At 50.5% G+C, this 24128-nt stretch overlaps 1 protein-coding gene across 10 annotated transcripts in view; it reads left to right on the top strand.

Annotated features, from left to right (window-relative positions):
• The window catches only part of AGAP1 (ArfGAP with GTPase domain, ankyrin repeat and PH domain 1), a 504744-nt gene that overhangs the window by 204135 nt on the left and 276481 nt on the right, over positions 1-24128 (top strand). For all 10 annotated transcript variants that reach the window (XM_082689783.1, XM_082689785.1, XM_082689777.1 and 7 more), the window contains exon 6: positions 2720-2854. In XM_082689783.1, coding sequence (XP_082545909.1) covers positions 2720-2854 — 135 coding nt within the window. The remainder of the gene's footprint in view (positions 1-2719; positions 2855-24128) is intronic.

The following is a 24128-nucleotide window of genomic DNA, read 5'->3' as shown; positions in this document are numbered from 1 at the left end:
CTAGAAATCCCTGTGGCAAGAGGGTAGAGTGAGTGTAGGCTTCTAGAAGGTTCTGCTCTTAGGTTCACTGCTTGCAGCCTTGCTTTCTGTGAAGCCTGCGTATGCCTGGTACTTTTGCTTGGGCTTCATGGGATGCTGGAGGTAAAAGGTGGGTGAGGTCATAGATGGAGGACCCTGAGCTTTCCCCCATGCTAGGTGTTTGGGGTTGGAGGCCTTATCTAAGGGCGGGAGGAGTGTCTCTGAGAGACTGTGTGTTCTCTCCAGGTACAGTCAGGGAACTGTGCGAGGGTCTGCAAGTGGACAGGACACTTGTGAATGAGGCAGTTACATGATGTTTGTTAAGCTCATTCTGTTTTAAAGGCTTCAGATGATACCAGTTTAAGGGAGGAGGGGTACAAGCTATGAACAGGTGCAGGGTTACAGGTGGAATGAGAGATGGGGCTGGTATAGCCCTCTCTGGTGTGTGCTGTGGGTACAACATGGCCACAGAGGAGATGTGTTGCTGCCCCTGGGAAGTCCAGATGAGACAGTGCAGCAGGCCTCTTGCTGAGGAAGGTGGGCTCTGGGATTGTTGGGGACCCCAGGTCAGGATAAGCTGGATTTACTCTATGGCATGTGTTTTCCACATTACACCAGAGCATTGAAAAATTACAGATTTTGACCTGAAAACTACCGTTTTCTTAAAAGATGCATGCACTGGGGCGCCTGGATGGCTCAGTGGGTTAAAGCCTCTGCCTTCGGCTCAGGTCATGATCCCAGGGTCCTGGGATCGAGCCCTGCATCAGGCTCTCTGCTCGGCAGGGAGCCTGCTTCCCCCTCTCTCTGCCTGCCTCTCTGCCTACTTGTGATCTCTGTCAAATAAATAAAATCTTAAAAAAGAAATGCATGCACCTTTAAAAAATACTTCTTTTCCTTAAGTGTTGTGAAATCCAGGTCAGATTTATTAGTCTGGAAGACAAGAAGACAGGATGGGGTGGTATTTGAAGAAATCCCTATAGGGGACCTTACCAGGGAGTATTCTAGAACATTATTGAGGTGGCACAGGCCATTGTCAGAGAAAGAGGCCTGAATCGGAGTTAGTCTTGATTTCTCTATGGGAAACTGTCAGGTCAGGCTTATCCCATGAGATAAAAATAAAACAGGAAGCAAGAGAAAAATGGGGGAAAAAATGAATAAATTATTCCTTCAAGATGCCACTTTTTCATACTTACAAAATTAAATGTCACATGCATGTCCTGAGCCCCAAAACAAACACAATTTATTTATGTATTTATGTATTTATTTATTTTTAAAGATCTTATTTATTTGATAGACAGAGATCACAAGCAGGCAGAGAGGCAGGAAGAGAGAGAGGAAGGGAAGCAGGCTCCCTGCTGAGCAGAGAGCCCGATGCGGGGCTCGATCACAGGACCCTGAGACCATGACCTGAGTCGAAAGCAGAGGTTTCACCCACTGAGCCACCCAGGCGCCCCAAACAATTTAAAAAGTCGTTGCCATCTCCATGATTTCTGCTGTGCTGCTGCTCTTCCTTTGACTAGTGGAGAAAAGCCTGTCGGTGGATCTTTGTTTCAAGAGCCATTGGCATTTTCCGTGGTGCAGGAGCCTCAAGCCTATGAAGAAAATGTCATAGGACAAAAAAGTCCCTGAAAAGTGACTGTTGTCTCACACCTTGGTCCTAACATCTTGACCTTTCTCTGTTGGCGTGTGCCAGGCACCAGAACGCATGATGGGATAGGGTCGAGGCATCTTGGACACTTGAGCTAAAGAAGCCTGGTTTTTCTTTGTTTAGGGGCCTGGTGGCAGATGGCCCACACCTGTTTGCTACTCAGACATCCCCGTCTGTGTACAGATCCTGCAGGAAATGGGTACACCCCGGCCTGGCTCTGTTAAAACCTCAGGTGGTTTGCAGCCCAGTGCTTGGGGCCTTCCACCCGCCCCTTCTCTTATACTCCTGCCTCGGTCTCCCGTAAACACACCAGGTGCTTGGTTGCCCCCTGCCCCAGGCTCTCCCCCCTTTCCCCCCCAACCCCACCTCGCCCCAGGTAGCGGCTGGTTGGTCTTTACCTCCTTCCTACAGGTGGGGCTGCCCTGAACATCCACACTGAGCCCACTGACTGTCGAGTGTCCTGCCTGCCTGACTCGGGTCTTGCGGCCACACTGCATTCACAGCTGTTCACGTCCCTGTCTTGTTCTCTGCCTCTCCCCCGGCCGACCTGGTAGCCCCTCTGTGGGAGTGCCGAGTTTTGTCTCGCTCACTGGGCATCCCTGAGCCTGGAACAGGACCAGATGCCCGAGGGCAGCCCTGTGGGCACGGACCGAACAGGTGTGTGTTTACACCTGCAGAGTGACGCTGCTGGAAGGCAGCCAGCAGGGTGCTGTGTGCACCAGACACCGCCGGCCAAGAGGGAGCATAGGTGTTCTTTTCTCCTTTTTTAAAGTATTCTCCTCCAGAGTCACGTTTAACTCTTAACTCCTTTTTTCCGGGCATATGTTTATCTTTGTTTCAGAAGCAGGATCCTCTGAAACACGTGTTTACAAATGATGACTCTGCTGAATGTTTGAGATCATTACCTGGAGGACAAAGCAGGTTCTAAAAACTCCGGTTCTTAAACATGTTCCTTCCCTGGGAGCAGGGCACAGGTTTTGAGCTACTTGGAGACTTGAAGTGGCAGGAAGTAAGCGGGGCTGCTTACGGTCACCATGTTACTGTCTGTTCCAGATGCCATAAGTTCCACTAACCCACGGGTCATTGACGATGCCAGGGCACGGAAGCTGTCCAGCGACCTGAAGCGCTGTACCTACTATGAGACGTGTGCCACGTATGGGCTGAATGTGGAGCGGGTCTTTCAGGATGGTGAGTGCTCCTGGCGCAGCCGGGTCCCCTTCCCACGGCGCGGGGTCCCGTCGGCGGGCACGTGGGCCTTGGTGGGAATCTGGGGGCCCCTCTGTACTGAGGTGGTGCTCAGCGGCATGCAGCAGTCCACAGGGAATCCTATGTGGCACGCTTGTGATGGGACTTCTGTGCACAGGGTGCGACACCGCCCACACTTACTTCTGCATGTGATGGGTCACATGTACGCATTTGCCATTTCTTATCCACCATAGCTGCTCATTCTTAACCCCAGCCCATCTCTAAAAACAGTCTGAAATATTTGCTTTTAGGCTTTGGGGAGAATAAACCAAAAGAGAGTCAAGTTTGGGCCAAAAAAAACCCAAACAAACGAAAAACCCAACACCAACCGCACATTAAGACTCATGGCTGAGAGCCAGTACCACAATTTAGGAATTGTTTCTTTGTTGCTGAATTCATCAGTGATCACCCACCCCCAGAACAGCCAGGCAGCAGACTGGAAGCTCTCCTGGAGAAGCACGGGGCCTTTGCACGGGGCTTTTACGGGGCAGAGACAGTCTTGTACAAGATCAGAGTGGCTGGCTGGGAAGTGGAAGGGGTGGATAAGGAGGTGGGAGGGAGGGCTGGTCTCTGGTCTGGAGGACTCGGGAAAGTCTGTGGGAAGGAGAGTCCCTAGGCCTGAAGGGACAGTACTCCCTGCAGAGGGTCTTGATGTCCATGGGGAGTTGTGGGTAGTCACTGCCAGGCCGTCCCCCCTTGCCCCTCCATCTGGCTGACCTCTGTGGTTGCAGAGGAGACCACCAGAGCCGTGGGTCACCCCGGTCTTGCCGGCCCAGACCCCAACAAAGACCTGTTTCTGCCAGGGCAAGCAGTAATTACATGCCTGCGTCTCCGACCTCCCCAAACGGGGCAATATATGCTCATCTTCTAAATGTCCAGATGAGTTTTCAGATGGAATTGGAGAAATCCCACATTTGGACCATTTTAGGACATTTCATAGATTGGGTCCTCTCCAAACCTTGCATTTTCTTCCCTTTTCCACAAGAGCTGGTCCCGTTCTCAACTCACAGCCTCCTTCCCTGCACCGTGGCCGGTCCTCCCCCTTCTCAGCCCGTGTGCCCTCTGGGTCCTCCCTGCCTCCCCAGCGCCTGTTCTGAAACAGCGGCGTCCTGCTGAGGAACAGCACGAGGGCCTTCCTCTTTTGGCACACATTTACAACCCCCCTCGCCATCCCCCTCCCTGCCGGAGCCCGTGATGGCCCATGGGCGCCCCTACTTATGTGAAGAGCAGTGCGCGGAGGCGCAGGGGGTTCCGGGGGTGGGGAGGGGGCACCCTGAGGGGCAGGCAGCCCAAACCTTGTGGGGTTACCGCAGGTGATGGTCGCCAGTCTGGGGCGCACGGGCCGCGCTGCTGGCCAACCACCTGTGTCTGTGTCCCCTGGGGCGTGTGGGTGGGCTGCTCTGGTTGCCACAGAGGCCTGTGCACGTCGCCCTGCCAGGCCCGACCGAAATAGCTCCTCTCTGGCTGGCCCTCTGCAGCGGCTTGCCCGCCCCTGCTGGCAGTTTTAGGAATTTTATCCCGTGAATGAGCTAATCCTCCATAGTGATTGCTTTACATGTGCGTTTATCGCAGACATGAATTGTTCATCAATAAATGAGCTCATACGTAATAATTGTAAGAGTTGGTCCACACTAGGGGATGCCCAGGTCCCGTGCTTCCCTGCCCTGACCCCGCTGACTGTGAGGGGGAACACCAGCCAGGGGAGAAGAGGGAGGACCTTTCCAAACAGCGTTACTGTATCCTCTCCCAGGGCTTCTCCTGCTGTGATTTGACAAAGCACCTGAGTTTTCACAGGCTCAGGAGATTTCCAATACATTTTGTTACTTCTTATTTTAGAAATAATGCATTGCTGTTAAATATTTGAACTGTATAGAATCAGAAAAGAAAATAATACTCATGGTACTATGGTTTCTATGACTATTATGATTTTGTCCTTAAAATATTTCTATTTATATGAGGATCGGTTTTAAAAATAAAATTAGGGCTTACTCTGCGTGTTCTGTAGGAGGATTATATCTTTTTGTGTAATTGTTTTATCTGTGATAAAAGTCGTTGCTGACCAAGTTGGGACTATGCTCAGTATTTAGAAGCCATGAACAGTAACAGTCCATTTTAGTCCTTAAGGAGAAAAGAAACCTCATAATGTTTAGAGTTTAAAGAAATCAAGGCTTAGAAAAATTATGGAACTTAACCAGAGGCATTGGGTCTGGATGGGATGCCTGTCTTGGGACCAGGAGCCCAGAGCCTTACCGTTCTGCCGCACTGATGTGGGTCCTGCCTGGTCCCCTGGGGGAGTCTGGACAAGGGTGCACAGCGGGCTCCCCACCCACTCACAGACTCAGATCACTCAGATTTCTCGGTGGACTTTTCTGGCTTCCTTTACGCCTTAGGACTTGCTTTTATTTATGTGCTTTTTGTAACTTCTTATCAGAGAGAAAGAACGAGCATGTGGTTTCTACGGAACATTTAACTGACTCCTGAAAGGAGGATGCAGGCCTGGGTCTTAGACCAGCCAGATGCCCCCCGCTGCCCCTGCCCCCGCCCACCAGACTTACTGGTTGACTGGCTCCCTGAGTTTTTTGTTTGTTTGTTTTTAAAGATTTTATTTATTTATTTGACAGAGAGAGATCACAAGTAGACAGAGAGGCAGGCAGAGAGAGAGAGGAGGAAGCAGGCTTCCTGCTGAGCAGAGAGCCCGATGTGGGACTCGATCCCAGGACTCCGAGATCATGACCTGAGCTGAAGGCAGCGGCTCAACCCACTGAGCCACCCAGGCACCCCTTGAGTTTATTTTTTAAGATGCCAGGGACTATAGTTTTTGCTTCTTTAACTCGGGAATTCTTAGTATCCTGAAACTGAAGACAAATTGTGAAATTAATGGAGAAAGAGAATGCCTACTTTTCTCTACAGGGTGTAGTTCTCACACAGCTCTTGGGAAGGAGTCCAGGACACAGGGACTCCGTCAGCCCTGGGGGTGTCCAGAGGCTGTTCGGCGGGTGGATGCCCTCACCCAAGCAGAGGCCTTGCTCACACTGAGTCTCTGGTTCGGGGTCGAGAAGAGGGGATGGTACGGGGGGAGGGCCCCTGCCTTGGCGAAGTGGAGGGCTAGTGCCCAGAGATGGAAGCTTGCGCCTTCCCCAAGGGTGGAAGGCAGGTTGTGAAGGACCTGGCTGCCTTGACCACAGTGATGCTGGATCATCGTTGATCCTGCTCCTAGCTATGTCTGTGTGGCTTGGAGAGCAGAATGTCTGGCCTCCACAAGGGGGTTCCTGTAAATAAGATTCACCTGCTGAGAAATCACATACTCCCCAGTTCTCCTGCATCTGGGCTACCGGTCCTCACATGGGCGTGGTTACCCATCTGTCTGTCTGTCTGTCTCTCTGTCTGGATTCTCAGAAGAGCACTGCAGGGAGCACGGGGCCCCACACGCTGGACCAGGGGATTGAGGCAGCCAGAGCTGCGTATGGCCCCCCACCTGCCGTGTCTCTCTGTCTGTCCAGTTCTGTGCAGCTCTGGTCACCGCCGGCCGTGTCTACAAGATTAGCTTCAGGCTTTTGTAGTTTTAACGTTATAACAGTGATGTCCGTGCTTGGCATGAAATTTTTCAAAAGTCCCTGGTTATTTATTCTCTTGGCCTGGATTCCTGAAGGCCAGGATTACAGAAAAATGATGTTCACTCTCTGCAGATATTGTCTGGTGCTAAGATTTTTATTCAAGAGAAGGTCCTCTCGCTCTCTGAAGGAACCAGCCAAGTGGGAGAATCTCTTGTTGTGAGCACATGTTTCCTGCCACTTTAGTTCAGTATCTAGGTAGGGAAAGGCGGGTCATGTTGGTGATGGGATGTTTCAACCAAGATAGGGACAACCTAAAATGAATATAACTTAGTGACAGGAATAAATCCTTCCCCTAGACCAACCCGTGCTGAAAGGCAGTGAAGAGCCACGTGTAGAAGTGGTTGGAGGGCCCCTTGGGCCATTTGTGTGTGCCATCTTGAGAGAAGAAAGGGGACACTGACTCCCCATGTTCCGAAGGGAACATTTGGAGTTTTCGTTCCTTGAGGTTGGGTTCTGGAAATGATGAATTCTCCTCTCTTTCCAAACACACTTAGATTTCTCAGCCTACACAGATTGTCCCTGGTTATGGCCTGTTTTGTTTTGATGGCAGTGATCGTACAGTGGGTATACGAGGCGTGCAGTGATTTCGGTCATAGTGCAGTTCTCTTTTTCAAACTCTGCATGATGTAGAAGCAGTTTTCAGTGTGTTTTGATGTTTTGTGAAGTAGAACCAATAGACCCCTAAGTGTTTGGGGTGGTATATTTTATAATTTTTAAATATTACATTATCTGACTGGTGTGTGATATTTTAAAGATATATGATATATAAAGAAAAGCGGTTTCCCTTTCATGTGGAATGAGTAAACCCTGATGGTGGTACAAAATATTTAAATTTTTTCTTATCCAAACTCCTTTATGACTTTTTTCTCTAGCCCTCCCTCCCTCTCCTAAAATGAGCGGATAAATACTTGTATTGTAAAACAGCAGTGTTTTATATACAGGTCATTCCTGTTATGCATCCTAATGCCAGCTGGTTTTTTTTTTTAACAGAATGTAATACTTTTACACGTAAACTCTAAAACTGTCATCACTTGTTAAATCTGAACTGAAAACACCCTATTAGACATTAGAGCATGCTGCCCTGTAAAGCTTTAACTTCTTGTCTTAAGCTTGTTTTCATAGGATGGTAGGAACACTGTATACAGCATTTCGCTCTGACAGTAATTGTTCAGACCCAGTCAAGATCCGTATAAGCAAGATGTAAATCAATTACATGTCACTGTCTGTCTCCCTGACCCTCCCCGAGACGGCTGGGTCTGTTCTGTGTTATTGAGAGTACCTGGGTCGTTGAGTGATCTCCCGTGGAGGACCGCTCACCCTAGGGTAGATGTTCTGCATTACTTCCATTAAAAAGAGACAGTTCAGTTAGAGGTGCATGAGGGTGGGGAGGCTGGCCAGTCGCCTCAGCAGGGTTCTGTGCACTGGTGGCTGGCTGTCTGGGCTTCCTGGTTATCACGTACTTGGTGCAGTGTCCTGCAGTGCCGGTATGGGCCTGTTCAAGGAGGATCCACGGCAGTCTCTTAGCATGGCCATACCAGCTCTTTAAATGCGTGTTGTGGTTCACATTCTGGAAAGCACCTGCGTAGAAGCGATGCCTAGTGTCCCCCACCCTGCGATGGCTCACCTACGTGTGGATGCCCTGTGCTGTCAGGGCTGAGCCTGGAGAGGCTGCGTGAGTGCCCCAGGGCTCTGTGGTCCGTGCGGGAGCCTCAGTTTGCTTTCTGTCCTTCTCTTGCAAGGGCTGATACCCTAATGTACAAAGCATCCTATTTCACATTAAATTCTGCAGCTGCTTGGTCCTAATTATGGCCACGTCCCGCACAAGAGTAGCTGTATTAATGAGCCCGGTTTGTACAACCTAATTGCTTGTGTTAGAGCATCATTAAGTGGGAGCAGTCTCTAGGGGTTTTGGCCCTGAGTGCTGCGTCACCCTGTTCCTTTCCGTTTTGCTGACGCCGCGGTCTTTGTTTGTGCTGTTAAAGGATACGGCAATTAGGCCTCTTCTGTGCTTTCTCGGAACCGCTTAATTTTCATTGTTGGGGTGGCCTATTTTATTATTTGTTTTGTGCTGCTTTTTCTCTCTTTATTGTGTTAGGGAGGAGACTGGAGCCTGTCATTTGTTTTTATGTTTGTGTAATTCTTTCTTCAAAGGAGTTCTTTCAAAAATAAGATTTTCCGTGTTGAAAAGCAATCCATATATATGTGTACATTGGGCACCATATATATATATATATATATATATGATAGATATAGCCAACAGAGTCATTTAGTATCTGTCAATTTATATTTTTTTATCATTTGTATATATTTATGTATGTACATATGTATGTATATTTTTTATCATTTGTAATAATGACTAATATTGATGTCACAGTTTAAGGGTTTCTAAAGGACGATGGTAGATCTTAATAGGCCCTCTTTACAGCCAGCGTCCAGCCTGCGCGTCCTTTCTGTGCACAGTTTTCTCCACATGCCTGTGCCCATCACCATCCCCATGTGCCCGTCCCCCCCGCCTTGGCGTGGCGTGTGCTCACTCCCCCGCTCCTCGTTGCACCGAAAGGTTGTACATTCAAGATTTCATGGGCAGATGGGTAGTTTATGTTATGATGGGGCAAACAGACTTTATTATGCTTAAATTACACTTTATTTGGTTAATATTTTAAAACTTCTAAGAACAAGGATGACACAAGCAAGTTGCCTCCATGTGGCAGAAGTAGGAGAAAGGCTCCTTGGACCGCTGTTGGTGAGTCATATAAGACGGGCTTGGCCCCGTTTGTTGGCCGCTCCGCAGTTGTCATTAAACACCAGTGTCAGTGGCTGTCACCGCCGGGCGGCTTCTAACCTGGTCGGTTCCTGCCGAAATTAGAATCTGCATGTCGCCTCCAAAAGAACCACGTCTGTCCCATTGTTTGTCGCCTCTCATTAAATTGAAAAGATACCTATCCGGTGTTGACGTTAAGTAGACTTGGGGTTGAGCCTGTGGGTGGGGAGGAGGGAGTGCGTGCGGGAGCAAGGAGGCCGGGGTCTGGGCGGGTCTTTCTGTGCCCTGTAGCCCGTTTGTGTGTCGCTGGGAGAGTGCGCGCGTGGTTCGCCTTGGTTGTTTTTATAAAACATGATGTTGCCAGTGCGCTTTGTGTGTGCATCTTTAAACTCAGTGAACTTCTTAAACCGGAGAAACTTTCTGTATGAGCAGGGTTAGATCACAAAATGAAATAGTGAATTAATACCAAAGCTAAAATATCAGCATTAGCTATAATACGCCATATTTTCAGAGGCTCAGAACCAAAACCAAAACCAAAAGAAAAACAAAAAACCCTCTTGAATTGATATTTTTAGGGAAAAAAAAAAAAGTTGTTTGGAGTTGAAAGCATCTTACAGATGAGCCAGCCCCCTGGTGGCCGCCCTGCCGCCCAGTGTTCTCAAGCACAGTTGACAAATGGGGGACGTGCTGAGGTGGGGCTGATAGCCAGGCTGTACATGAACATTGTCAGGATTCATGTGAGAATTTGTTGAAAGTGATGACCCTGACATAATCCAAGTGTCTTAAGATATTATTATGAACTGGACACAAGCATGAAATCAGTTTGTTTCTTGTTTGGAGTCTCTCTGTGCAGAAATTTCCCCTTTTGAGAGTTTCTCTCTCATCCATTGAACTGTTCAGTGGTCCCCAAAGCTGGACGTTTATGAGGGTCTAACTCCTTTGGATGTGAGCCGATCTGCTTACCATCACTGACACAGGTGAAAGCATTCGGTTAGAGGTATCTCAGTGGTGGGTGAGACTTCGAGACTGTAGCTCCTGGCCCTGACAACTCAGATTCAGGTGTGAAACTGGGTAATTCTTTTTTATTTTTTTAAAGATTTTATTTATTTATTTGACAGTCAGAGATCACAAGCAGGCAGAAAGGCAGAGAGAGGAGGAAGCAGGCTCCCTGCTGAGCAGAGAGCCCTATGTGGGGCTCGATCCCAGGACCCTTGGATCATGACCCGAGCTGAAGGCAGAGGCTTTAACCCACTGAGCCACCCAGGCGCCCCTGAAACTGGGTAATTCTTAAACTAGTTTCTGGTGGGGCAGAGAGGACCCTGACATTTTTTACTCTTTCCAGAATAACATCCAAAGATGTCATCTTAAAATCCTGATACCAAGGTTGCTTGTTATCACAAACAACAGGGGACAGTGAATAGTCTTCCGTTTCACAGTTTTGTAGACGGGTCTGGAAGGAGAGACTGTGACTGTCTCTGGAAGTTTCTTACCCCGCGTCGGAAAGGTTTCCTGCCATGCTTCCCTTACTGCGACCATGGGCAGGCACCACGGCTGGCCTGTTCCTGTAGATGCTGCTCTAACGCCCACCCCACCGACATGAGATCAGTAAACACACTATGCTCTGTTCTGATTTTCATGTGAACACTCCTGTCTTCTGCTCATAGAATTAATGTTATCAGTGACACGGAAGACGGTTGCTTATACTTTCCTGTGCTGTGGCATTATAGCCAGGCCTGCCCCAGGATTCTGTTAATGACTTGAGCCAGCTTGAATTAGCTTGATGTATCATTAATGCATACAAATGGCTCTTATTTTTGTTCATAATCTGTTCATAATGCCACGCCACTCTGCTCTTCTTAGTGGTTTTAAAATGATTAAATGCTGATGTACTTTTTGACCTACTTAACCCTCCTCAGCCTCTGACCAACACAATATGAAAATATTCTTTACATAGGATCGTCAGAAATTGTTGTTGTCATGGCTGTTGTTTTCAGCCCAGTTTGAAGTCTTCTCTTTATAACATTTTCCCCCTAGAGAATACAGACATGGCCAGATTCTTAGGGCCTCCCCCTCCCCAAGAACTGTCTGCCATTGATGGGGGTTAGCAGCACCATTAAGTTCAGTTCGTGAGAGACAAGGAAGAGTAACCCTCCAAGGAGGGAAGTCGTGAAAGTCCTTAGCACCAGAAAGCATAGCTTTTCCTTATGAATACTGATGTTTTTGAGTGCTTCTCAGCAGCTGGGGGCTGGCCAGGAGTGTGTGAGGGTCCAGCTCGGAGCAGACACTGGGCGTCCCTGGAGATAGGCTCTGAGATCTGGCGTCGGCTTGTAGGGTTAGTGCAGTCACTGGAAGTTCTCTGAAGAGAAGATGACCCCCGAACGGCTGGATGGATCTTCCCTGATTTAGGGAGAAGGCAGCTGTGAGGGATGTGGATCGCACACTTGTTTGTCTGAAGAAAAGGAGCCTGTAGAAACTGCTGATGACGAAATGGGATTGTGTGAGATAGGCTTAAAAAAGTTTACTTTAAAGAAGTTTAAAGAAGAAAAGAAGTTTACTAATTTGAGAGAGAGAACACACCTGGGGTGGGAAGGGCGGGGAGTGGGGAGAGGGAAAGAGAGCCCCAAGCAGAGTCCCTGCTGAGTACAGAGCCTGATGCAGGGCTCGATCCCAGGACCCTGAGATCACAACCTGAGCTGAAACCAGGAGTTGGACACCTAACCAACGGAGCAGCGCCCCTAAAGAGAGGACTTTTATTAAAGGATGGATGTGAAATACGGAGGTAGAAACCACCCATCACACCACCCCCTACTGGCTGTTACCGTTAAGGTGTTGGCTGTGTGGCTGTATCCATTATCCGCCCTTGTGACACAGCACAACCGCTTTTTCACATCAGTACTTTCTCTACCATATATTTCCTCATTTTTGCATTGTGTTCTCTTGAGTGACTAGAAATACTTTTTTGGCCCAATCCTCTATTAGACATTGAGGGGATCCCCCTACTTATGTATTTGTTTTAGGTTCAGTGCCCGAGTAGATGGCTCTTTACCTAAATATTTGTTTCCATCCTTAATTCTTTCTTCAGTAGACAGCCCTGGAGGGGAGACTGCAGGCTCCATGGCCCACGTGGCCTCACGGATTTTGGTTCTTGACCTGTAGGCATTCTTTGGGGTCATTCCTGCCCTCAGTTCTCCAGCGGGTGTCCTTTTTCTATACCCTGGTCACACTGGATATTTTCAGTTTAAAAACTTTCATCATGTATAAAGAGAAAATAATCACAATTCTTAAATTTGTCTCAAGTATGATTTTCTACCTGTTAATATAAAAATAAGCTCATTGTCCACAGTCAGGCATTTTGTTAAGAGATAGCAGTCAGTGCCTTGGGTGGGCCAAGGTCTGGCGTTTTGGGTGGCACATGGGAGCAGGTGGGCCTCGCTGCTCTTGCAGATGTGGCCTTGGTGCTTCTGGTAGGTTCTGCACAGCTGGAACACCCCAGCTTGCCATAGGTCAACAGCCCAGAGACCTCCCCAGTTCGATGTGTAGCCGTGACCTTGAACTGGGGTTTTTTTGCACTTCATCCATCCCTTCTGACCCATGGTGCCACCAGCATGCTGCCTTGTGTCGCCTCCGAGGCAGACCCCTGCAGTGGGTGGGAAGCGGCAGCTCCTGGCATTTGGACCTTCCCAGAGCTCCAGGTCATGTCGGTGCTCGAGAGGGCTCAAGGGACTCTGGAAATAGAAGCAGTTCCAGAGAGGGGCCCTGACCCACTCCCCGCCCCACCCCCTGCCCTGGTCACGGGGCTTCTGCTGCGGCTGGGGACTGTCCCTCTGCAGTGGGGTCCTGACGCTCAACGCATGTGACCCCTTTGGTGGATATAAAAATCCTATTGCATTTATTTCCTGTTTGGACTGTCAGAATCTGGGAAGCACACAAAGTCTCTGAAAATCGAAGACGTAAAGCACAGGCGTGCATTCCCCTCCCCCCCCCACCCGCGTGACCTCTTGGGCTCTCAGGCACAGGGGTCTCTGCCCAGGAAAGTGGGGCCCCAGCGTCAGTAAGGGCGTGGTGGCCACGTTTTTCCAGGCTGCGTTCAGCCACAGCCCCGGGTGTGTGTGTGTGGGGGGGAGCAGTCCTGTCTAAAAGAAAAGAGAACTGGAAAAGAGTTCGGTGGGGGACGTCTGGCTGGCTGCTGCATGATCGGGCCTGGGGCCGCGAGTGGCACTGGGTGGACAGCACCCCAGCGTCCCTTCCCCCCGGCTGGGAGGTGGCGCTCGCTTGTGTGCGATGCGCCTGCAGAGGGCGCTGTGATTCATCTCCCTCCGCGGAGCTGCGGGAGCTGCGGCGGTTCGCGCGGTTCGAGGGGCATTTCTTCAGGTGATTTTTGGAATTTCAGGAAGCTTCCTCCCATTTTACTTTGTGTGTAAGCCATAAGAACAGCGGTGTTGCAGTCACTTGGGATGCTAGGAAGTTAACTCCCGTTCCTGCACAAAGATCTCTACTAAATGACCCACCGGGGTGTCCCTTTCGGGCCTGAACTCCGACCTTGTGGAATGTCCAGTCTGGAAGGGTGTGAGACCCCGGCTAGCTCGGGGTTTGCTTTCCAGCCCAGGCCAGCCCGCCAGAGAGCACCAAGCAGGAGCCGCACGGTCGTACCTTTGTCTGGAAATGTTGAAAGCCATGGACTGCATTTTAAAATCCAGTAGTGAGTGAAAATGCTCCTTTAAGTTAGAGTTCTCTTTATAAAATTAAGCCAGGCCGCCGCTGAGGGGTTTGGGGTTAAATGTGACGCTGTATTCAACATGTGAATTATTTCTGATTAGCTGTGGACTAAACGCTTATCTGCGCACCTGTTCTTCTTCCAGGAGTAGAGTATGTGGGTGCTGGAATGTTGGCTCTCTAAGGGCGTCTCAGATTCAGCGGAAATACGGCCTAAAGGAAACGTTGGCTTTCAACCGCTTGGTTTTGTAATTTAGTGAGAAGCCACTAGGGGGCATCAAAAGAGCGCGTGAGGGTGATTCTGGCCGGCCTATTTTTCCCTTTTGCTGTCACTGTGGAGAATAGACATAGTAAAACTAACATAGTGGTTTAAGAGATCATTTAGACCTGTAATAAGATACACTCCATAAAGCATGAGAAGTTACTGGATCAGCAGTACAAGAACACAGAAGTAAAGTTTCATTCATGGGCATGGGGAGGAGCACAAAACAAAGATGAAATGATACATTCTGTGGTTGTAGGGACTCACATCCCTTCTTGCTTTTTACCTTGTGTGTAACTTTAGAGAAGATTCAAAGATAAAGTGACAAAAGATATGCTTTTTTAAGCTAGCATATAGTAATAAACAGACTTATTATTTAGTACATAGTGCTCTTTTTCATAGAATTCACCAAGTTTTGCAGACCTGATGACAGCCAGGGTGTCTCTGATGCCGGGGCTGAGCAGGTGGCCATACACGGCTGGGGCGGAGCCTCTGCCATCAGCATCTCTGCCTGACCCTCACCTCTCCCTGCAGGGACACTGAGGGTTCTTCCTGTAGTCAGGTGTTGATGTGGAGGTCAGTGGTGAAATCAGGCTGATGCCCCTGGGCAGAGGGAAGGGAGTTGATCAGTTTGAGGAAATGTAGAAATCTTATAGAGGCCAGCTGTGGCCCTGGGAGTGCTGCCCTGCGGAGGGTGCAGAAGCACTGGGCTCGGGGCACGTAGAGAGAAGAGTCCCATTGTTGGAGTTTGGGGTTTTTTTCTCCTCCTCTGTTTTCCTAAGGTTGAGGGCTTTTCTACTGTTTTCCATTGATTTATTTTTTGCTTTTACCCTTTATTTTTTCCCACTACATAAATTCCAGTAGAAATTACAACATTTCAGATCGTGACTTTTTTTTTAAGATTTTAAGTAATTTCTACACCGAACACGGGGCTGAAACTTACACACACACACACACACACACACACCGCGAGATTGAGAGTCGCATGTGCCACTGACTGAACCTCAGATCATGACATTTTCAGTTTCTTGATGTGGCTAGGGGGCCTTACTCCACTTCTGGTGTCTCAGGTGAGGAGCCTGTCAAGTCACAGTCTTTCCGTACAGATGGTTTCTTTTTTCGGATTACGTACAGCTGGAGCGTTCAGAATCAGCAAGGAAGTAACATCTAGTTCAGGAGCGCTCCAGTTTTCCAGCCCTGGGAATGGTGTCAGCACGGGCAGAACCCCATGAGCACCGAGAGGACTGCGGCCTGCAGGGCGATTCCATCGGGTGAAGAAGAGCAGCGTCCGCCGCTGGGGGGTTGCTCTCACAGACTGTGAGAAAAGTGTTTGCCCAGCCCCTGAAGATGCGAATGCTGGGGGCACACGTAGGTGGAGCACTGGCCCGGGTTCTGGGTGCTTCGGCTGCGCTTGGTGGAGTCTGCATTCAGCCCTTCCACGGTGGTGGGTGCTCGGGACCCGCGGGAAGGGAGCCCAGCGCCGAAGTGAGGCGGCTGCCCACTGCTGTGGGGGAGCCCTTACTCACCAGGGCTGCAGGATGGATTTTTCTTTTTTTAAGAACAGGGAAAGCCTGCTCCTGCAGTCCAGTTTGAAAACCATTGCTCTCCTAAATATGTTCCTGATCACAGACCTCAGCACATAGCCCCACGAATCTAGTCAGTCAAAGGGTGAGGGAAAATTCCCAGGAAATCAGAACTTGCTGGTGATGGGTCTGTTGCTGGGCATTCCCCTTCCCCAGGCTCCTTGGGCTGCTCCTGCTGGTCCCTTAGGGTTGGTGTTAGGGGGAAACTGGGGGGACTCCATGCCTTTGTTTTGTGCTTTCTCCTAGACAGGCTGTGTTCCCAAATGGTGATTAAAGAAACGCAAGCAGGTAGTTCTCCCAGCTCACGAGCCTGTGCAGCATGGAAACAATTAGGAAGCCCTTGAAATGAACTGATATGTAAAGGAAATCTTTCAGCATAATACACAGTGAACATGACTGCTGTAAAATCCAATGGCTCTGGAGGGAGGGACAGTTGAAAAAGACCGATCAGATGAATATGGGCAGCTCCATGTGCCACTGCTCCCCGGGTCAGGTGACAGTGCGGAAGCCCAAGCAGAAGGTCTGTTCCCAGGCTTCCTGAGCTGGTCAGGGACGGAGGTGGGGAGGGAGCTTGTTTGCCACAGCGGGGAATCAGCCCGGAGAGGCAGGAGGGCATTGCCCTCGGCCACTAAAATAGCATCACATCCGGCATGGATTTTGCTTTTCAGAATTATGTTTCGTATCTGTTTCTGTTAAAATACACATTGATGTATATTTTATACGTTATCTATTTAAGTGTACTTAAAGGTGTTTAGTTTTTCTCATCAGAGTAACACCTGTTTATAAAAATACAGAAAACTAGGGTGCCTGGGTGGCACAATGGGTTAAGTGTCCGACTCTTTATTTCAGCTTGGGTCATGTGTGATCTCAGGGTCCTGAGATGGAGCCTGGCGATGGGCTCTGCGCGCTCCGTGGGGAGTCTGCCCGGGATCTCTCTCCCTCTGCCCCTCCCTCCACTCGCACACACATGAGCGCACTTTCTTTTTTTCTTTAAAATAAATAAAATCTTTTAAAAAATACAGAAAACCACAAAGGAGCCAATTAAAATCAACTGTGATCCCGCTACCTAGGAATAAACATTTTATTGAATGTTGAGTCGACTTTCAATACTTTTCAAATGGAATTGGGACTTTATTCTATGTCCTTTTAAATAGCCTGCTTTAAAAAGACCTAAGAATAGTTACTGTGTTATTTCATTTCCTCTAAAGCCTGTGTTTTTATGACCTCACTGCATTCCTTTTGGAAACTTGCATGTGCTAGCCTGGATTTACCAGTCCCAGAGCCAGAAGGCTGGTCCTGAGACTCCCCTTCCCCAGATCTGTTCTGTAAGTAACCCTTGAGTGCCTGTGGGGTTGGCAGAAATGCCCACTTCCTGCTGAGACCATCTTAGATTCATACCTTTTGGATCAGGTGTGGTCCGCTGGGACCTTCCCAACCAGAGCCCCTGGTGCACGGGGACACACTCCTGGGTAGGCCTCTGCCTCCCCCCACCATGTGCACAGGCCACCTCTCCTATCCCTCGTCACCAGTGAGCTGGGGGCTACAGGCCGGCTCTGGTAGACTTGACCACCAGAAGACACTGGCCTGAAGACCTCAGGGGTCCATCTCTTTGGTGTAGATTCCTCATGGGAAAGAAAGAATTGATTCCATTAAATATGTATATTAGACAAAATTTACAACGGACCAGATTGGCCCTTTTTGCCCCACGCCCTTTTCTGGCAGATGAACAGAACTAGGCCAGATTCTGTAAAGATCCATTTCTAAATCTCATGTATTCATTTGTATATAAAGTCCTTTAAAATATAAGATTTAAAATTAAAATTGAGGCTTAAATTGAAGGGCAGATCTTAAAACGCTCAGAATCATTTCAGATTTATATTAAAACTACTTAGAAAAGTTGGTAGGTTTGGTTTAAAAAAACAGCTTTGGTAGGTCGTCAGTCAGTGTGAGGATATTCGTATTGGAGCTGTGGCCTGAAGTGGTGTGGGGGGCTGGATAAGTCGTGCATCCCCCCCCCCCGCCCCCTCGCAACTAGCACAGCTTCATCCCTGGAGCCTGCGAATGGTCCTAAAGCAAGAACCAGGGACTTGCAGATGTGGTTAAGGGCCTTCCGATGAGGGGGTGGCCCTGGATTACTGGGCTGGGCCTTGCAGGAGGGAGGCAGAGATGTGGCCGTCTACAGAGAGAGCACCCTGTGAAGGTGGGGACGTGAGGATTGGGGTGCCCTGGCCCCCAGAAACCGGGTGAGGCAGCAGTAGGTTCTCGCCTCAAGCATCTGTAGGGAGCACAGCCTTGCTAGCACCTCGATATCAGCCAGCGATCCAGGTCTGGACTTGGTCCCCAGCCCCAGGCCAGAATGTCTCCTCCAGCCTGTGGGACCTGGCTCCAGCAGCCCCCTGAAGCTACTACCACACATGGAAGGAGGCAAGGTGACCCAGGAAGGAATAGGTGAAAGCTCAGAGGGAGAAATGCATCTTGCTCAGTCCAAGGTGTGGGCTTGAGGGGCCGCATGGCTGCCCTGGGCTCCAGGAGCTGACCCCCCCCCAGCTGTACCTGTGCACACCTGTAGCAGGTTCATCACCAGGAGCCCACGGGCCGGCCCTGTGACTGCAGCCTGGGTGACCACAGTCACAGGACCACATGAGCGGCTTTCCAAGGCAGCTGCCCTCGACCCAAGGGAGCAGATGGCTGTGTGCTCACTGACAACAGGGAGGTGGGACGAGAGGTCAGGGACATGGGCAGCCCACCCGCTGGCTGTTCACTGCAGCCCCAGTACCCTCATCTGGGTCTGTCACCCCTTGTGTGGCCAGGGGTCTCCGTGGCCCCTGCCCCCCACTAATCACGCCACTCTACCCTCCCATCTCCTCATGCTCTTCAGTGACCTTTCTTCCTGAATCCAGAGGCCAAGTTCAGTTGCCATGCTGCCTTCACCTGGTGGCCTGGACTCACACGCACCCTTTCATCCTGGGACTCTGGACCCACCTGTTTTCATTTCATGACTCAGGGCGCCTGCTGTTCCCTGGGTTTCTTCTCTGTGCAGCCTCTCCGTGATGCCCTTCACTGAGACCTGGTCCCAGGCCATCACATCCCTTGGCAGCAGCTCCAGACGGGATCCAGATTCATGTCGGTGACATGGGAGATGTAATTAAGGGTCAAGAAACTGGGGGGTTTCTGCCATGCAGCAGCAAGAAGCGGGGGTCAGGCTGAGCCCCACGGCAGGTGTTGCTGAGTACGGTGTGTCCATCGGCCTGCTTGCCACATGATACTGGATTCCTGTCCTGTGCCCGGGTCTACCTGGCACTGACCAGCTCGAGCAAGGACCAGCGGTATGCTGCCCAGCAGCCTCCCCAGCGCCTAACCCGAGACTCTGCCCTAGCTAGTCTTTTCAGATCAGAAAAAACATGTTTAAATTAGTGCAGCTGGTGTGGCAGGCTCTGTGGACAATTAGGAAAACATCCGCATATGAGTCTTAGAGTCAGAACACCTTCCCGTTTGAGCTTTACTCTGTTTTGTATTTTATCATTCGGCCTTCCCGGTTTCAAAACCAGGGCCGTGGCAGATGAAGCCCATATCCAAGGTGTCAAAGACAAACTACGAAGCTCAGGTGGGATTATTCAGCTGTTGTATCGAGAAGGTAGTTGAAGTCAGTGACCGTCCCAAGGCGCAGATGTTTCTTGTAACTTTGCCAGTGACAAGACAGGCTGAGCCATTGCTAAACACGTGACTCACTGAGAAACTTCATTTCCTCTTAATGAACTTCCTATTTTAATTCTGGAGAGACCGCTGTTACGAGTAGGAGTAGGAGTAGCCGCCTGCCCCAAGGCACATGAAGTCAGCGGACATGGGAACAAAATCTCATCGCTGAGTCAGTCCCCAAGAAGCCATCGCCCCAGGTGCCCGGGGACAAAGGTAGGGGCAGCGGCAGGGGCTCCATCTGGAGCTTAGCTTGCATGACGGGTCAGGAGCTCACTTCCTCAGTTGTCCCAGCTGTGAAATCGGGATGCCTTCCCCCTTTCACTTCTTCTAGGGATGCCCATAAGAACCGAAATACAGCTGTCCCAGCCTGTCATAAAGTAGCGGAAGGCCTGGAAAGGTGGCATGATTCTGAGCAGAAGCCTGTTCATCAGGAGATCCATTCTGCTTGGCAGAGACTGAAGGCGGAGCCGGGAGCAGACGGGCAGAAGCCGCCCTCGGTCAGCTCCACACCAAGGGCGGAGGTAGGACAGAAAGCACTGTTTGTAACCAGCTTTCCCCCTCGTGTTCCGGAAGCAGATTAACCCGGGTGTCCACTCCAGCCTGACTGCCACATTCAGAACGGCTCCCCAAGACCCGGAAAGTGGATCGCGAATCCCGTGCTCCCCAGTGCCATTCCCTGAGATGGCCGGATACTAAATGAGTACTGACCCTGGTTTCTTTTCTTGTATCTGCAACCCCCCCCCCAAAGTGTCCTGAAAATATTACCAAAATGCCGCAGAGAGGTGTTTATTTTCCCTGCTTGAAGATAAATATTTATCTCACCTGCTGGTCAGTTCCACCAAGCTCTGTTTCCAGGGGCTCTTAGCAAAAATAAGCAGCGTTGACAGCCTAGTTAACCGGTTAGTCCTCGAGCAAAACCTGATGTCCTTTGTCCTTTGCCTGGCTCATGCTGATAGACGAACTTGCCATGAAGTATCCAAGTCCGTGAACTTACTGCGTTAAGTCTCAAGAAGAAAATTCAAAGAATAGCTAGCTTTTCTGGAGATACCATGCCCGTGTGTCCCTTCCACCCCCCGCAGAATATGGCATATGTCTAATGAGGAACCCACATCTGAAAAACCCATAGAACAGAAATGCAGCCATTCTGAGAGTCTGTGGTGTTACCCCGCCTCTCCTTCCCCCCGCCCGCCACCACCACCACCGGGGAGAGGGCCGGGGTGCTTGGAGAGATGGGGACAGGCAGGTCCAGGGTGAGTGGTGCTGCAGACAGGGGCAGCGTGTGTGGGATGGGCCCCCACCCCCCACTCCCCCCCAGCCCCATGTTGCTCCAACGCCTGCACCCGATCTGCGCACGACACGTAGGCCAGGGGGAACATAGGAACCCAACCCAGAGCCGTGAGGTCTGCAGCCTGAGAGCCGCTGATGGTGGAGCCACCGAGGACTGAGAAACGAAGCATTGAAAGTGGAAATAACGCCACTGCTCTGAGGTAGCGCCGCTTTAAAGTGCAGTAATTAAAGTAGCTGCTAGGCTGCTCCTAATTCCCTTCGCTGCTGCGGCTGCCTTTATCTTTGCGGCGGTGCTTTCATTCCAGTCGTGCGCTTCTGCTGGTGTTTTCAGTGAAGTTTCACCGTAGAAAACAGATGTAGCTCGAAAGTAATTATAACCATTTTTCATCCTGTGGAAAAGCAAGACGCATGAGATGTGGGTGCTGCAGGAGAGAAGCCCGGGAGGTGACGGAGCCGTGGGACAGCCCTTCGTGCCACTTCCTCTTGTCTCCTGGCTGGTCCTTGGGCCCTGGGAGCAAAGCCACCAGCACCCGGAGGAGGCCACGGTTCACGTGTGGGAAGATGCAGAGCTTCCGAGAGCCTAACTGGTTTTCTCATGGAAAGGATTCCTTTCATTAAAGGAATTAAATTTAATTCTGGGAAAGGCAGAGGGGAGGTTCAGATAGTGGGGATGCGATGGTCCTATGTTAGTGCTGTGGGGGGTGGCAGAGGAGGCTGTGTCCTCTGCCCACAGCCTCGTGGGACAAACGAGGGAGGTCAGCGGGGTGCGGGAGCCCACACACAGATACCCGCGCCCCAGTCGTCCTCCTCCGCCACCAGGCATGGAGCTGCCTGGTCACCCTCAGTGGGAGGAGATTGGCATCCGTGTCCCCTTCGTTTGGTGTCCTGATGACTGACATTAATAGTCATGAGTGCATTTTAATCCAACAAAGATACAGTTTTACTGGGGGAAGACCATTCTTTAAAAACCATGGGTGTCCTGACGTTCTTTACTCTGGAACAAGAAAAGCAGCATCTTCAGGACAGAATAAGCCACCATGGAAAGTTCAGGAAGGCTATCCTCCATCCGCCACCAGCACCCGGGTTCCTCCGTCCTCCAAGGGGCAAGTGCTTCCTAGTTCCAGATCCAGCAGGGCTTCGTCACCTTGCTTTCCAAGAGCAAGAGTTCAAGGCGGTCTGCTCCAGCCAGATTTCCAACCCACTGGCTGCACTTGGTGCATCCCGGATTTCCCTGGGGACCTGGGATGATGGGTGAACCATGGTTTGGGCCGAAATTGTACATTGGTATGATCAATCAAGAAATTAGTCTCCTGGAGGTATCTCAAAGACAGAAGACTTTTAGAAATGAATTTTAGGAATTTGGGACATTAATTTTCTTCAAGGAGGTGCTGCTTGTCCTTCCGTGTCATACATACGTACGACTCAATTTGAAGACCGCCTCTTGATCCTCTTCAGGCTTTCAGGTTTCCCAGTGCCTGGGATTGCTGTGTGCGTCTGATAACTCTGGTCCTTAAAGGTTCTCCTATGGTGTTTTCTGAGTTACTTGGAAAAGTATGAACACGGGGCTCTGGACCCTCAGGAGACTGGGTTTCGTTTTGTTTTGAGCACGTACTGGACTCAAGATCCTCCTTAGAGCTGATTTCACTTTCATAAGCTCTGCAGGAGCAGGGAGTGGATCTGTTTCCAAATCTGGGTCACAGCATTTGGCATATGATGACTTCTGCACAAATATGATTTGGTGAAGAAGGGAACTAACAGAGGGGCTGGTTTGTAAACCCCATGGCGGTGGTGGTCTTGCTTCCAACCCACCTTCTGAATCCAGGCAGGCCGTCCTACTCCCAGTCTCTCTATGGCCTAGATCAGCACTCAGATAATAACTATTTCCTGCTCAGAGGCCTAGGCGAGCTGCTGGCACCTCCTACGGTGGTCTCCACGCCTGGCTGTGACTGGTTGTGACGGTGAGCTGCTCTCTGGGAGGGGAGGATGGCCCGGACCCTGCAGAGAAACAAGGAAGAGAAGACAGATTTCCTGAGCTCTTCACATGGGAGAAGGCAGAGAGGAACAATCCAGAAACACTGCTGTGAGAGTTCTGCCCACCCTTGAGCCCCCAGCCCCCTCTTCCTCATCAACAGATACCCTTGCTCCCATCTTTGGGGACACACAGAAGCCACTGTTTCAGACGGGACGTTCCCCAGTGTCCTCCTCCCGCTCCACTGTGCCCTGAGCTGGTGGTTCCTCAGCCGCTGGCTCCGACCCCTGACCGCACCCTGCTGTGCCTGCTCTGCTGTGGCTGCTCTGTCGTTTATTTTTTTCCTGCTGTGGCTGCCCTGCCGTGGTTGCTCTGTCGTTCCCCTTCCATGGCTGCCCTGCCGTGGCTGCTCTGTCGTGGCTCCCCTTCTGTAGTGGCCAGCAGGGCTGCTCTGCTGCAGGTCACTTTGCCGGCCCAAGCCACTCCCACGTGCAACTACGGACACAGACCCTTCCTGAAGGTCGCCAGCGGCGTCATGGCTGTGTAGACACCTGTCCTTTTGAGAAGGTACATGTTGGAATGTTCAGGGCTGGGGGAAGTGACATCTCTGACTTAGTTCATTCAGTTAAAACAAATAAGGCGAAATACTTGCGTGTGTCGGATGTCAGTGGTGCTCATGTAGCTTGGCTGTTCATTTGTATTACTACATTTTACCTTATGCTTAAAAAATGTTCCTAACGCAGCAGGGGCTTAGGGGCAGGACTTTCCACGGACGCTCCTGACTCTGTCCTCTGTCCGCGCTGACCCGGCCAGCATCACGTGGCTGTGTGACATGCGTCTGGGTCCCTGCCAGCTGAGCTTGACACTCACTCGTCCTCTGTCCACTTGGCATCCCGTGGGTATCTGAGGCGCTTCTGGCTCAGCATGTGGCCCTTCCATGTACCCCGATGCTCAGACAGCTGGGGCATGTTCTGACTCCCCTCTCTGCCTTCCTCCCTGTGCACTCCGGTCGTCAAAGTGTGTTGGTATAACTGCGTGGCTGTGTGGTCACATGTCCCAAGTGGCCCCATCCACCCTGCACCAGGGCTCCCACCAGTCTGTATACTTTGCAGGTGTCTGTCCCCCAGTCCTCCCAGTGTGGCCAGGGGGATTTTTTAATTAATTTTTTTTTTTTTTTAATTAGAGAGCATGAGCCAGGGAGGGTCAAAAAGAGAAGCAGACTCCTCACTGAGCAGGGAGCCTGATGTGGGATTTGATCCTGGGAGTCCAGGATCATGACCTGAACCAAAGGCAGTTGCTTCACCGACTGAGCCACCCAGGTGCCCCAGAGGG

The sequence above is a fragment of the Mustela nivalis genome, assembly GCF_964662115.1.
Source record: "Mustela nivalis genome assembly, chromosome: 11".
NCBI lineage: Eukaryota > Metazoa > Chordata > Mammalia > Carnivora > Mustelidae > Mustela > Mustela nivalis.
Note: the sequence above shows the minus strand (reverse complement) of the source record. Positions and strands in the feature narration are given on the sequence as shown.